This window comes from Vitis vinifera, chromosome 4 (assembly GCF_030704535.1).
Source record: "Vitis vinifera cultivar Pinot Noir 40024 chromosome 4, ASM3070453v1".
Taxonomy (NCBI): domain Eukaryota; kingdom Viridiplantae; phylum Streptophyta; class Magnoliopsida; order Vitales; family Vitaceae; genus Vitis; species Vitis vinifera.
Window position 1 is genome coordinate 6,692,174 of NC_081808.1, and position 17,449 is coordinate 6,709,622.

General features: G+C 31.5%; 1 protein-coding gene across 5 annotated transcripts; it reads right to left on the reverse strand.

Annotated features, from left to right (window-relative positions):
- Window positions 1-449: 449 nt before the first annotated feature.
- LOC100261065 (probable protein phosphatase 2C 60) lies at window positions 450-16,747 on the reverse strand. 5 transcript variants are annotated; one of them, XM_010650456.3, is made up of 12 exons: window positions 16,267-16,747; window positions 15,406-15,504; window positions 15,096-15,218; window positions 8,410-8,473; window positions 6,562-6,670; window positions 6,179-6,335; window positions 4,786-4,911; window positions 4,321-4,444; window positions 3,940-4,016; window positions 2,904-2,956; window positions 1,376-1,430; window positions 450-821 (listed from the first exon to the last, which is right to left on the reverse strand). In XM_010650456.3, exons 3-12 carry the CDS (start codon window positions 15,210-15,212, stop codon window positions 630-632), a joined length of 1,074 nt encoding a protein of 357 aa, XP_010648758.1. In that variant the 5' UTR covers window positions 15,213-15,218; window positions 15,406-15,504; window positions 16,267-16,747; the 3' UTR covers window positions 450-629. The 5 variants fall into 5 exon arrangements, with proteins under 5 accessions (XP_010648758.1, XP_059592270.1, XP_002285549.1 ...); XM_059736287.1 differs by lacking the exon at window positions 16,267-16,747 and adding an exon at window positions 16,066-16,138; XM_002285513.5 differs by lacking the exon at window positions 15,406-15,504 and having other exon boundaries at window positions 16,267-16,745.
- Between the last annotated feature and the right edge of the window lie 702 nt (window positions 16,748-17,449).

Here is a 17,449-nt window from a genome sequence, read left to right on the forward strand (position 1 = left end):
TCGATGTTAGTTACAATCACCCAATCAAGAACTTCTTCCCCTCAACCTCATGTCGTATCAACCATTAGATTGCAGGATCAAATTCACAAGCTCCCAAAGAAGCATTCAAGATCAATTATGATACTATTTGTAATTCCCTATAAGATTGTCGTGTCATTAGATATGATACTATTTGTGATCATGTCATTTTTGAGTCAACTTCTAAAAAGGAGTAATGGAACACACCTTTTATTTTAATAACTCCTACTCCTGATTTTTAAATCCTCATGGTAAAAGCAGAAGGTGCATAACTAACCAAAATTTATCAACATTTCGAGCCATATATAACATAATTAATCACAAAATTACCCATTTAACCTCGATGATTTTCTGAAAAATCGTAATTAAAAATCACCTGTACATGTTATTATAGTGATAATAAATTCAAACCTATGAACATACACCAAACAAAAAGAAACAAACATACATTATTTTTTTTTTTTTCAAGTGTTTCTTCATTCATTGTAGTGCTAAACAATCTACAATTACAGACAATCTGAGAATTGAAATCTTCCAGAATTCTAACAAGCGTGTGTGAGGGTGGATCTTAAATACGAATGAAATTCACCCATCTACGCAAGATGGATGACTTACTCTGTTGGTTTCGGTTCAGTATCAGCTTGGTTACATGATGAAGATTGCTCCCCTGATGGAGTGGCCGTGATGGGCTTCTTGAATTGCACCAAGATCATGGTCATGTTGTCACACCCTTCACCACCAGCTGTTGATGGAGCTAAACACCTATCAAGTACTCGTTCACATACTGCAGAAAGCTTGCTTTCCTGCATAATTTTCATTGTTTGGTATCAATTAGAGGCAAGACCTTTTGGCAAATAGCTTGTCACACATTATTTTGGCATGCGTGGCGGGAAATAAATGCCAGTATTTTTTAAGATAAGTGGAGGATGATAGAGGGGTTGTGGGATTTACTTTACTTCTATTCCTCTTTCTAGGCCTTGTAAACCGAGGCTTTTAAAGGTATTCTTCTCAATGTCATCCAACTCAACTGGCTTTCGGTTTGTAAATCAAAAAGGTTTGGACATCCCTGAGAGGAGTTGCGTTTGTAGTAAAAACCTTTTGCATAGATTCCTTGTATAGTAGAATCATATTATGATCGGGTTTTTTTGTAATAGCAGACAAGGCTCCTCATCCTTCTCATGCTTTTGTTAATACAAATATATACTTCTCTTGTTTCTAATAAAAAAAAAAAACAACAGTTATCAAACATTTTTCTTGCTCCTGCTTTTTAACATTATAAACAAAGAAAACAAACTTAGTCAGTTGTTTTTCTAATTACACTTGAAAAGCAGAAGTTCTAAAGATGAAATTAACTTACCAAGATCAGTTGCTCCTGTATAAAATCTACTAGTTGCTGGCTTGACATGCAATCCCTGGAAAATATTTACAGAAGGAGCAGAGTTTCAATTATCATAAATTAAAAGGACTGAATCCAACTTCACCAAGTTACAATAATGAACAGGAGATATGTATTGATCATATATGTTTGTAGGAGAAACCCTAGCAAGGAGTGTCCCAGCAGTTCTGATCAAACAAAATTGAGCATTTCAGGCATGCGCTCACCAAGATGAGCAGGAGAAATTGTGAGTCATATGACTGACAAGAATAATTGAACTAACCAAAACAGCACAAATTATGTAAGATTTGGAAATGCAACAAGGTATTCACAAAAATAAATAACTCAGATACATGTACAATAATCCCAACTAAGTGGGTGTTTGGTAAACCAACTTGTAACTTAAGTTATTAAGTATTAAGTTTTACCAAACACCCCCTAAGTGATGGACTGACTATATCACAACACAAGAAACCAATGACTAAGGCACATAGAAATTGCCTTAAACCTCAAAATCTAGGTGAGTACTTATCATATTTTTGGTGTAGCAAACCCATTAAAATTCCAAAAGTGGTACTTTATGCACAGAACTGGAATCAGCACTCCATTCCGCAAACCAAATGAAATCATAGTGTTTTCACTAAGGTTGCTCATAACCTTATGCAAAAGGAAATATAGAAAATGGCTCAAGGAGCCTCAAAATACACAAGACATTCAATACTTCGTTATAAACCAAATTCAATATTCTCTTCATCAAAGAAAAAAAAAAAGAAAAAAAATTAAAAAAATTAAGGTCTTGTTTGAATACACTAACCTGTTTTTTGTTATTAAAAATAGAGAGTAACAATAACTTCTATACAAAAAGTGTAGACATACTTTTTAACACTTCAAAATTTTTAAACAATTTTTAAAAACCAATACTTTTTCAAGTTACAACCATTTTCTGTTTTTTAAAATAAAAAACAGGAAATGCATCCAAACGGATACTAAACCTTTAAAAATAAAAATAAAAAAGATGCCCTTACTTATAGTTCTCTTACAACCAGAATGACCTAGAGTGTATACTAGTAGAACATGCACTGATCTTCATATGAATGTCCATGACTGTGTCGGTGTACTTGTAAAAAAGTAACAAAATGAAGCAACTGACTTCTTCATTGATATTTTATCCTTCCTTGGGTGTCATTTTTTGTTAAACATTCAGCCATGAACAATTTATCTCTTTCATAATAATGCAAATACTCCCCTTATAAAAAGAGAACAAGAATGCAAATATTTTCACAACATAGGATGACAATATTATAGCCACATCAATATAAACCTCCATTACCATTACCTTAGATTCATTTTCTGTTGAAGTGAGGCAAACCAAAACTAATTTCATACTGATAATTAGGATGCAGGTAAATTCATCCTTTGATAAAACTAATGTAATGCATTTAACTATCAATGCAATTTTACAGTGAGATTCTATATTGAATTGACAAAGAAAAAAGTATAAGATGCATACCATATGCCATCACATGCCAGTACGATAAAATCATCATCATCGCAAAGTTCAACCTAAATTTAGAAAATGAATAAACATCAGAAAAAGTAGAAAGAAAAAGAATTAGGTGAAGATTTGATGACATTAGTATGAAGTGCCACCACACGCATAAGTGTTCAAGATCCAACATCTATTGTTTTAATAGGAAAAAAAATATACATAAAGGTAACTGAAGGGGGCAAACCCCAGAGTACATGGGTATAAGAGGTACCCCATAGGAACAAATAAAGGAAAAGAGCAGCCACAAACAAGGCCATGACCTAACAACCATGAAGGAAATACAAAATAGATGTAATAAACTTTAGATATAGATCAAAATGCAATAAAAAGAGCATGTGCTTCTTCCTCCCATTTTCTTGAGGCTTCACACACAAACAATACATAGACAATTTAAACCCCTCTTCGTAGATCTTCTCCCTTTCCTTTTGCCTAAGCTCACATGCACAAGCATTCATGTTCCATTCAAAATAAGAGCATATGCTAGACATTTGATCAAAATATAGACCAAGTTAAAGAATTTGGACAACACCTCCCTTTTGAAAATCTTCTATTTTTGCTTCAAACCCATTTCATTTTCTCAGACTCCCACTCAAACTATGTGACACAAAGCAATTCTACCAATGGTTGTCATGCTTATACATGATTCCTTTCTCATAAGAATTTGAAATGAGAGTACATTTGTGTTATAAGTTTCATTGAAAATGTCTAGTTTTCTTAATCTTTTGGGAACCATAGTTAAACCTTTCATCAAAGTTATTTCTACTTTTTCTCTCACCTTTTCTATGGTTGAACTCTTCATCAATGTTATTTCTACAATTATGAGAGAAAAATAACATTAAACTTGCTTCTTCTTTGACCATGGACATAATCAAAGTATACATTGTACGGTAAACTTTTCCTGTATCAATTATTGCAAGGAAGAAAGATACTTGTAGTATACATACTGAATAGCAATTTTATCATATTGTAACTATTGCACAAGGCAGAAGATACATACAGTGTTTATATCTGGATTGGCGGTTACAATTTGCTTTTCAGGAGGCAAAAATTTGTTCTGCTTGAATTCCATATCACCTACAATAAATAGAAAACTTGGCCTGTGACATGAAAACTAAACAACCTCTCTTGTGCATGTGTAAATTCTGTTTAACTTGGGAATGGATAGCAATGGCCCTGAGCTTATGGAGCTAGCTGCCACTGCACCTTGGGTTTTTCTTGCAGCCTACAGAATGGGCTGGGAGTCTATAAACCCCAGAACAAAATACCAAACGAATAACCAAAAAAGAAAAAAGAAAAAGAAAATTAAAAGAACAGACAAACAAAAGAAGGAAAAATAAGTAGTTCATTAGAAATTTAGAAGTGTCAAACAGGCAAGCACCTATGGCTCTTGCAAGATTTAAACTTCCATTGACTCGGCCTGCATGGATAAAACCACCAGCTTTTAAAATTCGCTCTTTCTCGACCTCGAGATCAGGTTTGTGGTCTCTAGATAGATTGTAAGCCTGCATTACACACACACACACACAAAAAAAAAAAATCAAATTAACTACAAAATGCATATTTTATAGAGAATCTATCATAAAAATGAAAATGATAATAAAAAATAAAAATAAATTCTATGTTTTTTATGCTAAAAAATTCTGAATGCCAGAGCCTGTCCATTCATCACTAATCAAAAGTTTGGTTACATCTTTAACTGCCTATGGTGCAGAAGTCATTTGGTTTTGTGTCAACTGTCTTTTCAAGAACCAAAAGAAAAAAAAAAAAAAAAAAAGTTGCCTTCTCACAGTTGGGCAAGTAAAACATGTTTAAAGAAGTCTCTCAAAAATTTCCTGTCACTTACCTGACCCTTCCTAGAAATTACACAACGAGAATCACCAGCATTAGCAACAACAAGTTGGTTATTTCTAATAATTGCGACACAGGCTGTACTCCCAGAAGTTGGTCCAGCGAAATCAGAATGAGGGCCCTGGTTACAATAGTTATAGAGTAACAAGTAAATCATAGAATAATAAAAGAAACAGATAAAATAAAACTCATCAAACAACTCTTTCCGTATATAGCATCACCTAGAGGATATGGGATAGACAATTCCAAACATGAATTACAGAATTCCACAGAAGCCACATTCTATTTGCTGATATAAATGGCATACCCTGCAATGTACCCTAGATTCTTTGTTTACAATAAAAAACATTATAACTCTTGAAGCTGGCCTCTGCTTCCCAACTAATTCTGACAAGGGCAGATAGGATTCCAATCAAAATATGTATCAAAATCCACAGAACAGTCACACCAATGAGGCTATAAGTATCTTTCTTATAAACTCTTTTCTATTGCAGTTTCTCAATTATAGAATACAATCTAGAAGGAAAATACATAAATAGAAGAAATATCACCATGAATCCTCATAGCACAGTTTTAAATTTTCAAGTAGCCTCAACATCAAATTTATTCACTCATCAAAGAGTTCAGCTAACCTATGAATACATGCTTCCCAGTAACCATGGGAAGTACTCATCATAATAACTCATCATAATAACTCATCATAATAACATGACCAAATCCACAGCATACACTTCAAGAAATTCAAACAAAGAATAATATGCTTAAAGTAACTATCTTTCATAAAGCAAATGCTAATGAATCAAACAAAAATAATTTTTTTTGACGGTTAATATTTTTTTTTGGTTGGGACTCAATCAGAAACCTCCCACACCCCATACCCCACCCAAACCCTTGCCACTTGATCAGGCCTCAATGGCAAATCAAACAAAATATTGCACAACTCATAAAATTCATAAAATTTTGTGAATTTTATCCAAAACATCAATTCATAAAATTCAGCTACCCTCAATTAAGAAGTGTAATTCTGTTGTTAAAATCAAGTATAAAAAATATGAACTCTTAACACTACATATATAACACAAATCTTAATGAAGATGAAGCAAAGAAATATTCCTCTATTTGAACAACAGAGCAATGTAGCATGCATTTGAAATCAGTTTGGATTTCTACCAAAAATTTCCACATGATTAAAGTAATTTTAACCAAATAAAATTCAAATTGATGAATGTTGAACATTAGATGAAATGTTTTTCTAAAAGGAACTTCTTTAAACCTCCATAAATTGTCACAAAGAATTTTGAATCAAATGTATGCCAATGCTAGAGTAAAAAGCTTGTATGCCAATGCTTAATATTTTTTTTACAGTTGCCAATAGTGTAAGAAACTACCTCCTCAAATGCCCAATCATCAACATGGTCATTACCATCGCTGCTGCTCCTTGGAGACCAAATCAAACCTTCTATCATGCCAGTGAATTTGTTTATTTTATCTCCTAGAACAGCTAATTCCCTCCACCCTCTCTGTCCCCGCATCATCTCATCCATTCTACATCAAGAGTAACACATTTTTTTTTGGTGAAAGTCAGAACCACATAAACTAAAATCAGAAGTGCTTGTCATCAGAGAGAGGGGGATAAAGGTAGCAGAGCTTGTGCATAATCAATCACTTTATGATCCTAAACCATTAAAGTATAGCACCATTACCAGATCATGATCACACCAGCTGCTAAAAAATAGAAAATAGTGGAAAGATAATCTAAGAACTAACAAACCTGAAAAAGGATTTCTGAACAGAAGTTCCCAAGTCTCCAGCTGTATAAGCTTCATTCTTGAGCACCTGTTGGTGAAGATACTTGGCACAAAACTTTGCAACTACCTTACCTGCAAATTAAAGGGCTTGGGTGAGCAGCAAGAACCTAAATGCAGTGTTATGAGAGACAATTCTATCTAATGTTTATACTTCATGCATAAGCTTGATCATGAGCAGAAGGGATTGGTGATTTGTAATACAGTTAACTATTACAGTGTTTCCTGAGACAAAGGCCTTCCACCACAATATAACAGATGAATTTGGCATAGTTAAACGAAATAATAACTGTGTCATGAGACATTGGATGTGGCAAAAGAATGAAATATAAAAATGAATTGAAAAGAAACAAAGTTCACCCCCACAAAATAAATAAATAGAGAGAGAGAGAGAGAGAGAGAGAGAGAGAGAGAAAAGTTAGCAAGTGCGCTAATAACATTTTAACAAAAAATGGTTACTCAAACATATGCAAGATGATGTTCTAATCCTAACTACCAATGCTTTCCATAACATGAAAACTTAAACTGGACAGTACCACCTACCACGATATAAATCTAAATGGTAAGAAAGGATTAACTTCAAATAGAATACTTAGTGATCAAAGAGGAAACAATAATAATAATAATAAATAAATAAATAAATAAAAAAGATACATTTTCTCCTTAGAAGTGGGGTTGGGACTGGACTGATGGGGGGTGTGGAATTCCATGGCTGGAAGAAGAATGAAACAATCTTGAAATCATTATTTTTGTGGCCAATGGAAGATCCTATAAGAATAGTTCTTTTTGTTTTATTTACATTAAGGGTTGCTTCTGAATTAAGAGCCCATTTCTGCTCCATTTTGCAGTTAATGTTTCCTTCTTTTTTCTTTTGGGTGCTTCTTGTATACTGATTGTACTTGGGCATGATGCCACCTACTGGAGTTTTTTGAAATCAATATTGTAACAAAAATAAAGATAAAAGATATAATTACCCATGCTTGATCACAACCACATTACCTAGATCTTCCAGTTTGAGTCCCATTCAAACTCATCAAAGTGTAAACTTTTTCATAGGAACAAACTGAACAAATTTTAGATAATTCTTAACATCATATTCCACCAGTTTGTATCAAGGAAAATGTTTCAAATTTCGTTCCCAACTTCAGTATTCATAAAAATGATCAAATATTAAGAAAAATGCATGACTATTTCATGTCTTTGCTTTAGGATCAGAAAAGAAAAACAAAAGTTTCATAGTAGATCAGGCAGCTTCCAAAACACCCAGATGCGAAGTGCTGAATTATTTGCATTAAAGCATGCAGAATATATTGTACATAATCATCAGAAAGAAAAGAAAAGGGATTAGTTTATAGCAAACAAAGAATGAAAAAATATGCAGGACTAGTACAACTTCAAGTAACAAAATATTCATAAACTAAAAAGAAATTTAAACAACGAAAGACACCATACATTTGCAGCACTTTTTAAATTAATTAAAGTTTTATGAACACATGATACATCTGTATCATAATGGCAATCCAGATTCCTATAAAGAGGAAAAAAGTTATGGCCAATTTACATGCTTCAGTGTTTGTTACAAAGAAATAAATCACAAAAGAAAATGTACAGTGAATAAAATTTTTGGTTGGATCCAATTGCATATAGGATCTATTGTGAGCAAAGTCATCTGAATTCCTGAAACTAATCCAATTTGATTAAATCAATCCAAGTTAAAAGGAAAAGATAAATAAATGAATTGAAGGTAACACAAAGTACAACACTTAAATATAGAATGAACAAAAGAACACCAAAAACACCAGACATTTTCTTACCTCCATGGCCATCATAAACACCAAAAAACGAAGTGGAAGCATCCAGATCAGGGTATGCAGCATGCTAAAATAACAAATAACCATGGTAAATAACAGTATATATATATATATATGCATAAATAAACTAACAAGTTCAATTTAGTGCACAAATTAACATGCAAATTCCAATAAGCCAAGATCAAAATGTTGAAAATTAAACATTTATTTGTGAGGATCATGACCAAAAGGCAGACAATGCCAAGATACCAAATTTGTAAGCATGAAACAAAAACATGGAATTGCAGTTGAGTTGATAACCCATCTTACATTTCTCTGAAATGCACTTAAATTCCTTCAGACTATACAAAATGGAAGAGAGATGATTTGACAAACTGAATCCTCATCTCTCTTCCATTTTGTAAACACTTCACATTTTCAACAAACAGTTCAGTGACGTTCAGACTGGAGCACAAATTGTAAACAAAATCCATCAAATACACTTCCCCACAACAGACAATGTATAAATTTTGATGGAATTATAATTTTTTGGCAGTCACTATTAAGCAATCACAAATAAAATAAGTGTGATATTTTAATAGAAAAAAGAAAAAAAAAATTTAAGCAACAAATCACACACAGAACCTACATTAGAAATCAAATATCTACACAAGTTAAATAGGCACAAGACTTTAGTTGTGTCATTTAGTTAATAAGAAAGGAGACTTTGGTTTTGTAATGACCCAAGGATGAGTTCAAAACAGAAAGCTCAGCAGTTCATTTGGTTTTGCAAAACCAGTGGATGCACTGACCATTTGTAAAACCTGACTTCCACTGCAGTCACATCTCTACCTTCAAGTTCAAAGTCATGAGATATGATATGATAATGGCAAGCAAATAAAGAAGCTTTTATTACAGTAAATCAGCTTTAACGCTTTTGTTGGACAGACACCCAAAGAATCCCCTTTGTTGGTTTTCTAACTTTTCTTTTTCTTTTTTCCCTTTTTTTTTATATCAGGAACAACAAATTCGTATAAATGAATTAGTAAGTACAATAAATGACAAGATATCCTTCCAAAAAAATATAAATAAAAAGAAGAAAAAAACCTGATAAAAATGTAAAAACAAATCTTAAACACTCCAAGAGACAATTGAAATAAGCTGCACAGAAAAATATTCTCTTGAACAAAAAGACAACTGATTTACATGTTCATCATGAATCATAAAATAGAACCAAATAAATCAAAACATATTCAGTTTGATCGATATAGAGGAAGAAGAAAGGTGTCCCTCCTATGACATAGGATATGATCACAAGTCCAGCCAAGGCTCATGTAGACATTTAGGGTCTATTTCGGAACAATTTTTAAGAACAGTTTTCTATTTCCCAGAACAAAAAACACAGAAAGCACATTTGACAACCAAAAACTATTTTTTGTTTTCTGTTCTTAAGAATAGAGAACAAGATATTTTCAATTTTTCAGATAATATCTTTTAGTTGTTTTCTATTGTTTTCACTTGTTTTTTGAGGGTTATTTTAAGAAATAATTATACAACAATGTAGAATAATTAAAAATAAAACACTAGATATAAAAATTATTTTTAGAACATATTTAAAGATATTAAAAACAGGTTAAAACATTTTAAGTTTCCAAACAGACTTTTGTTCTATAAAAATTAGAGAACACTTTTCAAAAATTGTTCTCAAAAACTATTTTTCAAAATTGTTTTCGAAAATAGTTACCAAACAAGCCCTTATTGTCTTTACTTTCATACAAGTTGCATGTGAAAAATCAAGAGGAATAGGGTTTAACCACCTCTTTAAAGAATTTCTATAAAGAAGTAACAAATTAGGCTCAAGAGAAGGGAGGTCTAGGGCATGGTTCAAAGTCATAGTATCGGTCATCAATTCGGGAGATCTTGAGGACCATCAGTCTTGGTATCTCAAATTAGTATTAGACCATAGACATAATATGATAGTAAGGAAGCTTAAAAAATAAAAAATAAAGTTATAAAGAAGGTACCAAAAAATAAATACAATTAAATAATCCAAAAAATTTAATAAAATAAATTTTCATCACATTTAACATTGTTTAAAGAGTGATAAGAATATGTATTCAACCTAGTCTTTAACATTAAAAATTCTTTTATTTCGTAGCTTCATGTTAAATTTAATTAATTATAAATTTTTAAAAATTAATTATGACCTTTTGATTGATGTCGACACAAGAAATTGTTAATTTCTAAGAATTATGTTATCCTAAAAATAACAAAAGTAAATTCGTATCCTTATGTACTTGTATTAAAAATAAAATGTAATTAAATAAAATTTAATAAAATTAGTCAATTTTCTTAGAGTTTGATCATGATCTAATTGCCCAATATTAGTACCCATATTAAAACACTATCGTGCCTATTTTTATATTCAATACAGTTTTTTTATATTTGAAATTGTAACTTGTTAAATAGTTTTTTTTTTTTTTTTTGGTAACATGTTGGTTTGACAAGTATTTTGAAAATTTTAAAATATGCCTTGATAAGATCTAACCTCTAGGTGATGTTTACACCAATAAATAGCATCAAAGAACCAAAGATGTTCGAGTCATCTCCAATTCTTGAGCAAGATCACTAAATCATCTCTCAATAGATTGAGTTATTTCACAATAAATCAAAATACTGAACTTCAAATATTGGTATCATAACAGGCTTAGCTGAAGCAGATACCACTTGGTCATACTTTTGTGAGGTTATTTAGTTATGTTGGGAATTTTGTCCTGTTCATTCTCATTTAGGACTCCACATGCTTTCATGTAATCTACACTACTTATGAAGACTCGAGATTGCAACGAAATCAATCCAGGATGACACAGATAAGTAGGTTTGAGTTATTGGAAATAATGACATAAAAGATATAGAATGTACTCATATGGAAATCGAACATCAGATTAATCTATAAAAAAACTTTAATTGAATATTATAGCAGAGGAAAAAGGAAGTTGGGTATGTGAAAATTGAAAAATGGAAATTTATATAAGAGTACGCAAGCATCCTCAATGACAGCCCAAGCCCTCCTAGTGCTTTAATTGGCCTTAAATAGTGCTCAAGTGGTCAACACTGGATTGATCAAGAATCACTAGTTTCCAAGATTTCCTGAGTTTCCTAAACCATTTTTTGATAAAATAAGATTTTTAAATCATTTTCAAGTCCATTAGGTTAATTCAATATATATACACCTCATATCACGCGATTTTGCCTTTGTTGCACCTAAGCTTTATATTATCACCCTCTGTACTTTAACAAACACTTTCACAAAGAAAAATCACAATTTATTGAGTTCGTGGTTGCAAAATCTCATCCCCTCAAGTTGTTGAAGAGTCCTCTAAGGAATATGGAGATGTTGCATCGTGGATGTGAGAGTAGGTGTAGGTACTAGCAGAGTAAGTCTCTAAGAGATTTTGTAGGTGGCTTTCAACAAAAATCCTATGCCCTTTTGTGGGGTTGCATGTTCTATGCTTTTATTGATTAATCATATCTTAATCAAAGAACTTGGAAGAAAAATTAAAAATTGGATTTTTGCGCATATATTGAAGGAAATTACAAGAGTAATTAATTAAAATTCACTCCTATAAATAAGGTAATTATAGTCAATGATTGTGAATATGTTATTCAAATCCCATTATACCAAATACATCCAAACAAGCACCATGTTTTAGATATTAAATAGCATCCACTAAATAGATGAAATTCAATATCTATAAATGGCCCTTGGAGAGACACAACTTTTATTGTCAACCCATTTATGATGTATAAGAATCTTAGATTCCTACAAGACCTAATTTAATAATTTTATAATGCTATCCAAAATGTTATATTCATTTATACAAACATAATAGAGGATTGTTTCAGCACTCCCTTTACTGAAGGATTTATCTTGGATGCTAGCAATCAGATGATATAAATTAACTCAAGGAGATATGATTCTCTTTGAAGAAAGAATGTACATTCCATCTTAAGCATGTCTCCACAATCCTAACACCAATTACCCAAAATACAAAGTTTTTAACTTTGCAAGATCTCACTCTTTGGCTAGTCAAAGCAATCAATACATACATACAACACACACACACACACACACACACACACACACACACACATATAGATAAGGAGATATCCTTGCTTTATTGGAAGGGTTGACCCTTGTGAATTTGTCGAGCAATTACAACATTTGGTTGGAGGAGACTAGTCAATGGTCATAGTGATAATGTGAATTGTGTCATCATAATGCATGTGATAGTATCTCCCAAATGTGTTCTCATAATTGACCTCATCCAACATATTTCAAATACACTCATTGCCCTTGAGTCACACCATTTCATTGATCAAGCCAAATTCATGTGTATTAAGATCTTTTTAGATAGAGTTCCCTACTTATTGAACTAAATCTTGAAATGTTATTATAGCAGGATTAAATATTGAACTAATTTTTTTTTTATTTATTAGAAAACAAATTTATTAGAAGAGACAAGAAGAACAAGTGAGAGAAGACCTTGTTCACAATGTAAGAAAAAGAAAAATGTGGTAAATAAATAAAAACAAGAAAAAAAACGACAAGCCCCTATAAACTAACCTAGAAGGGTCCATGAGTACAAAGTTTGCATGTAGCATTGAAATACATACCATGACATAAGAAACTAACCCATAAGGGTCCATGAGAACAAGGTTTGCATGCAGCTTTGAAATACATACCATGACATAAGAAAAAGGCAAGAAAAATACAAGGAAAAAGAAAAGGAAAAAAAAACTGTTAGTTTTTAGAAGGATTTCACAAAATGTTAAAATGAAAATTTCAAAAAAAAAAAAAAATTACTGATATAATACCCCCAAAAAATGTTTAAAATAACTTCTAAAAGAACAGGCTTGCTCCATATTAATGAATGGTGGTGCACAACATTGCAAGTTATAATGGACCAAAAAAATATTCAAGGAGGAGAGCTAGAAAACAAAAAACTTGGATGAGAATGGAAGTAGGGATGGGGTCTCATCAATAGATAAGAGCAACCGCAAGGAAAAACACAAACAAGAAAAAAACCATAATCCTTACCATACAAGAAATAATACCATGATGACAGCAATGTTGTCAAAAGCAAAAGGCGATATTAAGGTGATAACCTAACAATAGTAAGGCGATAAAAAAATATACATATATTTACCTATTCGATATTCAACCAATATAAGTGTTGTCTTCAACAATCAACACTAGTAATTTTTCATCACTCACGATGTCTTATAAAATTAACAAAATAGTAATAATTATTGAAAGTGTTAAATATTATACCCCATATTATAAAAAACATCATATTGTTTAAAGATATTCATCCTATCTAAATGTATATTCTGATTTTTCAAACATCTAAAAAGCAAAATAGAAAACAAAATAAGAAATTGAACATTCTAGAGAAGCTTTAGGCATCATCATCATAGTCATTATTGAAATTAAAATTGTCATTACTTCCATCAAGATTAGATTGATAACCCTCCATCTTATTATCTCTATGATTGATAATATAATATTTTATCTTATACTTTATTTAATCCAATGTTAGATTGAATGAAATTATAATCTAAGTATGTTTAATCTTAATTCAGGGTCAAAGGCAACCACCTAAGGCGATTGCTTAGGTGTTGCCTCTTTCAAGTCGCCTTGCCTAGGTCTTCAAAAGGTACCCTGCCTGATGGCCTAGGCGACCTAGGTGATTGCCTTTGATAACATTGGATGACAGTGACTATCTTTTTTGCCTCTCCCTTATTGTATAGTTGTTCCTCTCTTTAAGGGATAACTCATCCTTCGTGTACTATCTTGTATGTTGTGTGTGTGCATATAGTGAAAGCAAATATTTAATACAAAACAGTAAATAACATTACAAACAGAAATACTTGAAGAAGAAGCTTCATAAAAAAGCAGATTAATTCAATAAAACAAGAAGTAAAGAAACCGAAACAACCATACTGAACAGCAGGTCAACAAAACAAATCAGCCAATAATCTAGTTCTTTCAACTTCATCAGCAAAAATATGGTTTGATGCCCAATGAATCATTAACAACAAGGCTTCTTCGATTGATTAATCTGCCCAAGGTAACAAGGCCCCTAATAACCACACATCACACTTTTTTATAGCTATGGAAGCCTTATCAAATAGATGATTTTCCATTGGATGAAACTAAAGAAATACCATACTAGCCATATTATTAACCATTAAAATAATTAGCTAGCACAGTTTTCAAATGATGCTGTTAAAACAGATGAACCAAATTGGCCAAAGTGTGGCATCGTAAGAGGCTCCTCCAATGATTTCAAATTTTTTGTCTTATCTGAGTTCTCTCCGTTATTAGCAACATTGCTTCGTTTATTGAAAAAAGATCAACTTCAAAGGCACTCAAAATAGTTTAGTTTCATTTTTATCTGACTAGAGCTGTGAGGCCCATAACGGAAAAACTAGCATCAGAATAATGTGCCACAACACAACAATATAATTGATTCCTCCCAAGATGGATAAAGATACAAAATGGATGACGATTCAATATATCAAACCATAAATACTAATTTTCACAACCCAACTCAATTTGTCTATGACATGCATACATCAGATAAACCCAAATGCAATCAACATATTTTAAATTAGAAAGGCCAAAGATTTCACTGTTTACTCACAGCATCTTCCATGGTTGCGCGCCATCCTTGCATGGATGATAAACCATATCTAACCCTGCCATTCTCACCATCCTCAGATAACTTCTCAGTTTTTGGAGTGCTCAGGTATATACCCATCTCTAGCTGAAACCGAAACAAATTAAGAAGTAATGAGTAAATAAAGAAAATTCTCAATCACAACAAGATTTCAACCCAGAAAAATGAAAAAGGAAAAAACAAATTGATAACTACTATTTTCTCTTGTCATCAAAAGGTTTGCTAAAAATGAAGGCACAAAAAAATAAAAATAAAAATAAAAATCCAAGAGAACCTATCAAAAAAGAAGATAGCAAAATACAACACTCCTCAGTAGAGAAGTAGTTCTCGAAGCATCATCAGATTGTGTAAATGCTAGTGCCCCGTATGGTTGCTGGGAAAAAAAAAAAAAACATTAGATTTTCCACTTCCTTTTAATCATCAGAAACCGAATGGCTCAAAAGCCACCAACAGAACCATTCAGTCCTGGAAAGTTTTAAATCTTCTTGGAGATAAAAACAGCAAATACCATCAGATTCAATGAATAAATTTCCTTCATTTGACAATCAAAGGTCAATCTAATTATCTTCAAATCAAGTCAACTTTTACCAAATCCTAGATCGGATCAAATCCACTCAAAATCGACGTAGATTTCAAGCAATAAAACACAGGAATTAGTTACCGAAAGTTCAGAATAGAATCTTCAAAACTAATCAACAGTTATCAATGGCAATTAACTTAAATCAGAAAATTAAAGACCAACTTCAAACAATATCAAATCATTATGACAAAAAAAAAAATGAAGATCAACAACAGATAGTTTCAAAAAGAAATCGAGAGTCAGATTATAATTGAAATATAACGAAAAAAAAAAAACAGACCCATGTAATAAAATTATGTGAAATGAACACGATGAACCTAAAAATCAGACAATTAAAAGAAAAATCGCACAGACCCAAATACTAAATCGAAATATAATGATGGAATCAAAGAAGAGTAACATCAAAATACAAAAAAATTTAATCTAAAATCCAAAAAAAAAAAAAGGAAAAGGAAAAAAGAAAACCCAGAAGTTAACTTTGAAACAGAAAAGATTGAACTAAGGCAAAATCAGCATAAAATTACAGGGTGTACTAGGGTTTAGGAGTGTGCTTACAACTGCCCGATTGGGCGTGAATACGAAAAATCGGATCAGAGCGCTGAGGACGGAAGTGGGGTACAATCTGAGCGTGGTTTTTTTTTCAGAAATAACAAAAACCAAGAAAAGTATTCCCGTTATCTGAGAGAAAAACAAGAAAATTAACAAGACAGAGAGAGGGCGACTAGCCGACGAAACTAGAGAGAGAAATACAGCGGCGGAGAGAGAGAGAGAAAAAAAAAAAAAGACTTTTGTTCGATAAGTGATGAGAGAAGATATTTCGGGATTATTTTTTTAAGGGGGTTTGGATTGGCAAACGACTCTTGGCTATGGTGGTGTGTCTACTCGTGATTTGTGCCTAAACCCCAATCGCCCCCACATTTCCTTCGCCATTTAATTCATCAGTGACTCCATCACCCTCCTCTCAGTGCCTGCTGCTTCAATTTTCTACCCCTATTTTGCTTTATGAATGACCCCAAATATCATTTATGTGTATAATAAATGATAATAATTGATATCTATTATACACATGAATTTTTTTTTTTAGGTCTATTCAATAAAAAGAAAAAAAAAAGTTACAATGAATTGGAAAAATTTAGACTTTATTTGGAAATATGCAAAATTTTACCTTGTTTTTTTATATTTTTAAGAAGTAAATGTTATATGTAATATTTTATTTTTAATGATTATTTTTAAAAATAATAAAATAATTAAAAGATTTTCTTCAAAAACATTTTTAGCGTGTTTGGTAACAGCTTTCAAAAGTAATTTTGAAATATAATTTTTGAAAACAATTTGAGTCTTTTTTTTTTAAATGTTCTCTCATTTTTGTAAAATAAAAGTTTGTTTGAAAACTTTAAATATTTTTTATATTTTTAAATACGTTTTAAAAATAATTTTTATATGTAATATCTTATTTTTAATCATTTTATATGTTCGTATGATTATTTTTTAAAATAGTCTTAAGAAAAATAATGAAAAACAACTAAAAAATATTTTTTTAAAACACTCAATTTTTTATTTTTAAAAATAGAAAACAGTTTTTAGTTCTCAAACATGTTTCTATGCTTTTGATGTGTTTGACAAATTATAATAAAAGTGTGTTGAGAAGAATCATTTATCAAGTATTTGTTTCAAATAGTATTAGGAATTATTTTTTAATACTATAAATGATTTCAGATTTTCAAAAATATTTCCTAAA

Coding starts and splice junctions, on each gene's coding strand:
- LOC100261065 (XM_010650456.3), bottom strand. CDS start 15,212: ATGGGTATATACCTGAGCACTCCAAAAACTGAGAAGTTATCTGAGGAT. Junction 4,017..4,320: donor AAATCTTGCAAGAGCCATAG/GTGCTTGCCTGT, acceptor TATTTATTGTAG/GTGATATGGAATTCAAGCAG. Junction 2,957..3,939: donor CCAATCCAGATATAAACACT/GTATGTATCTTC, acceptor TTCTAAATTTAG/GTTGAACTTTGCGATGATGA.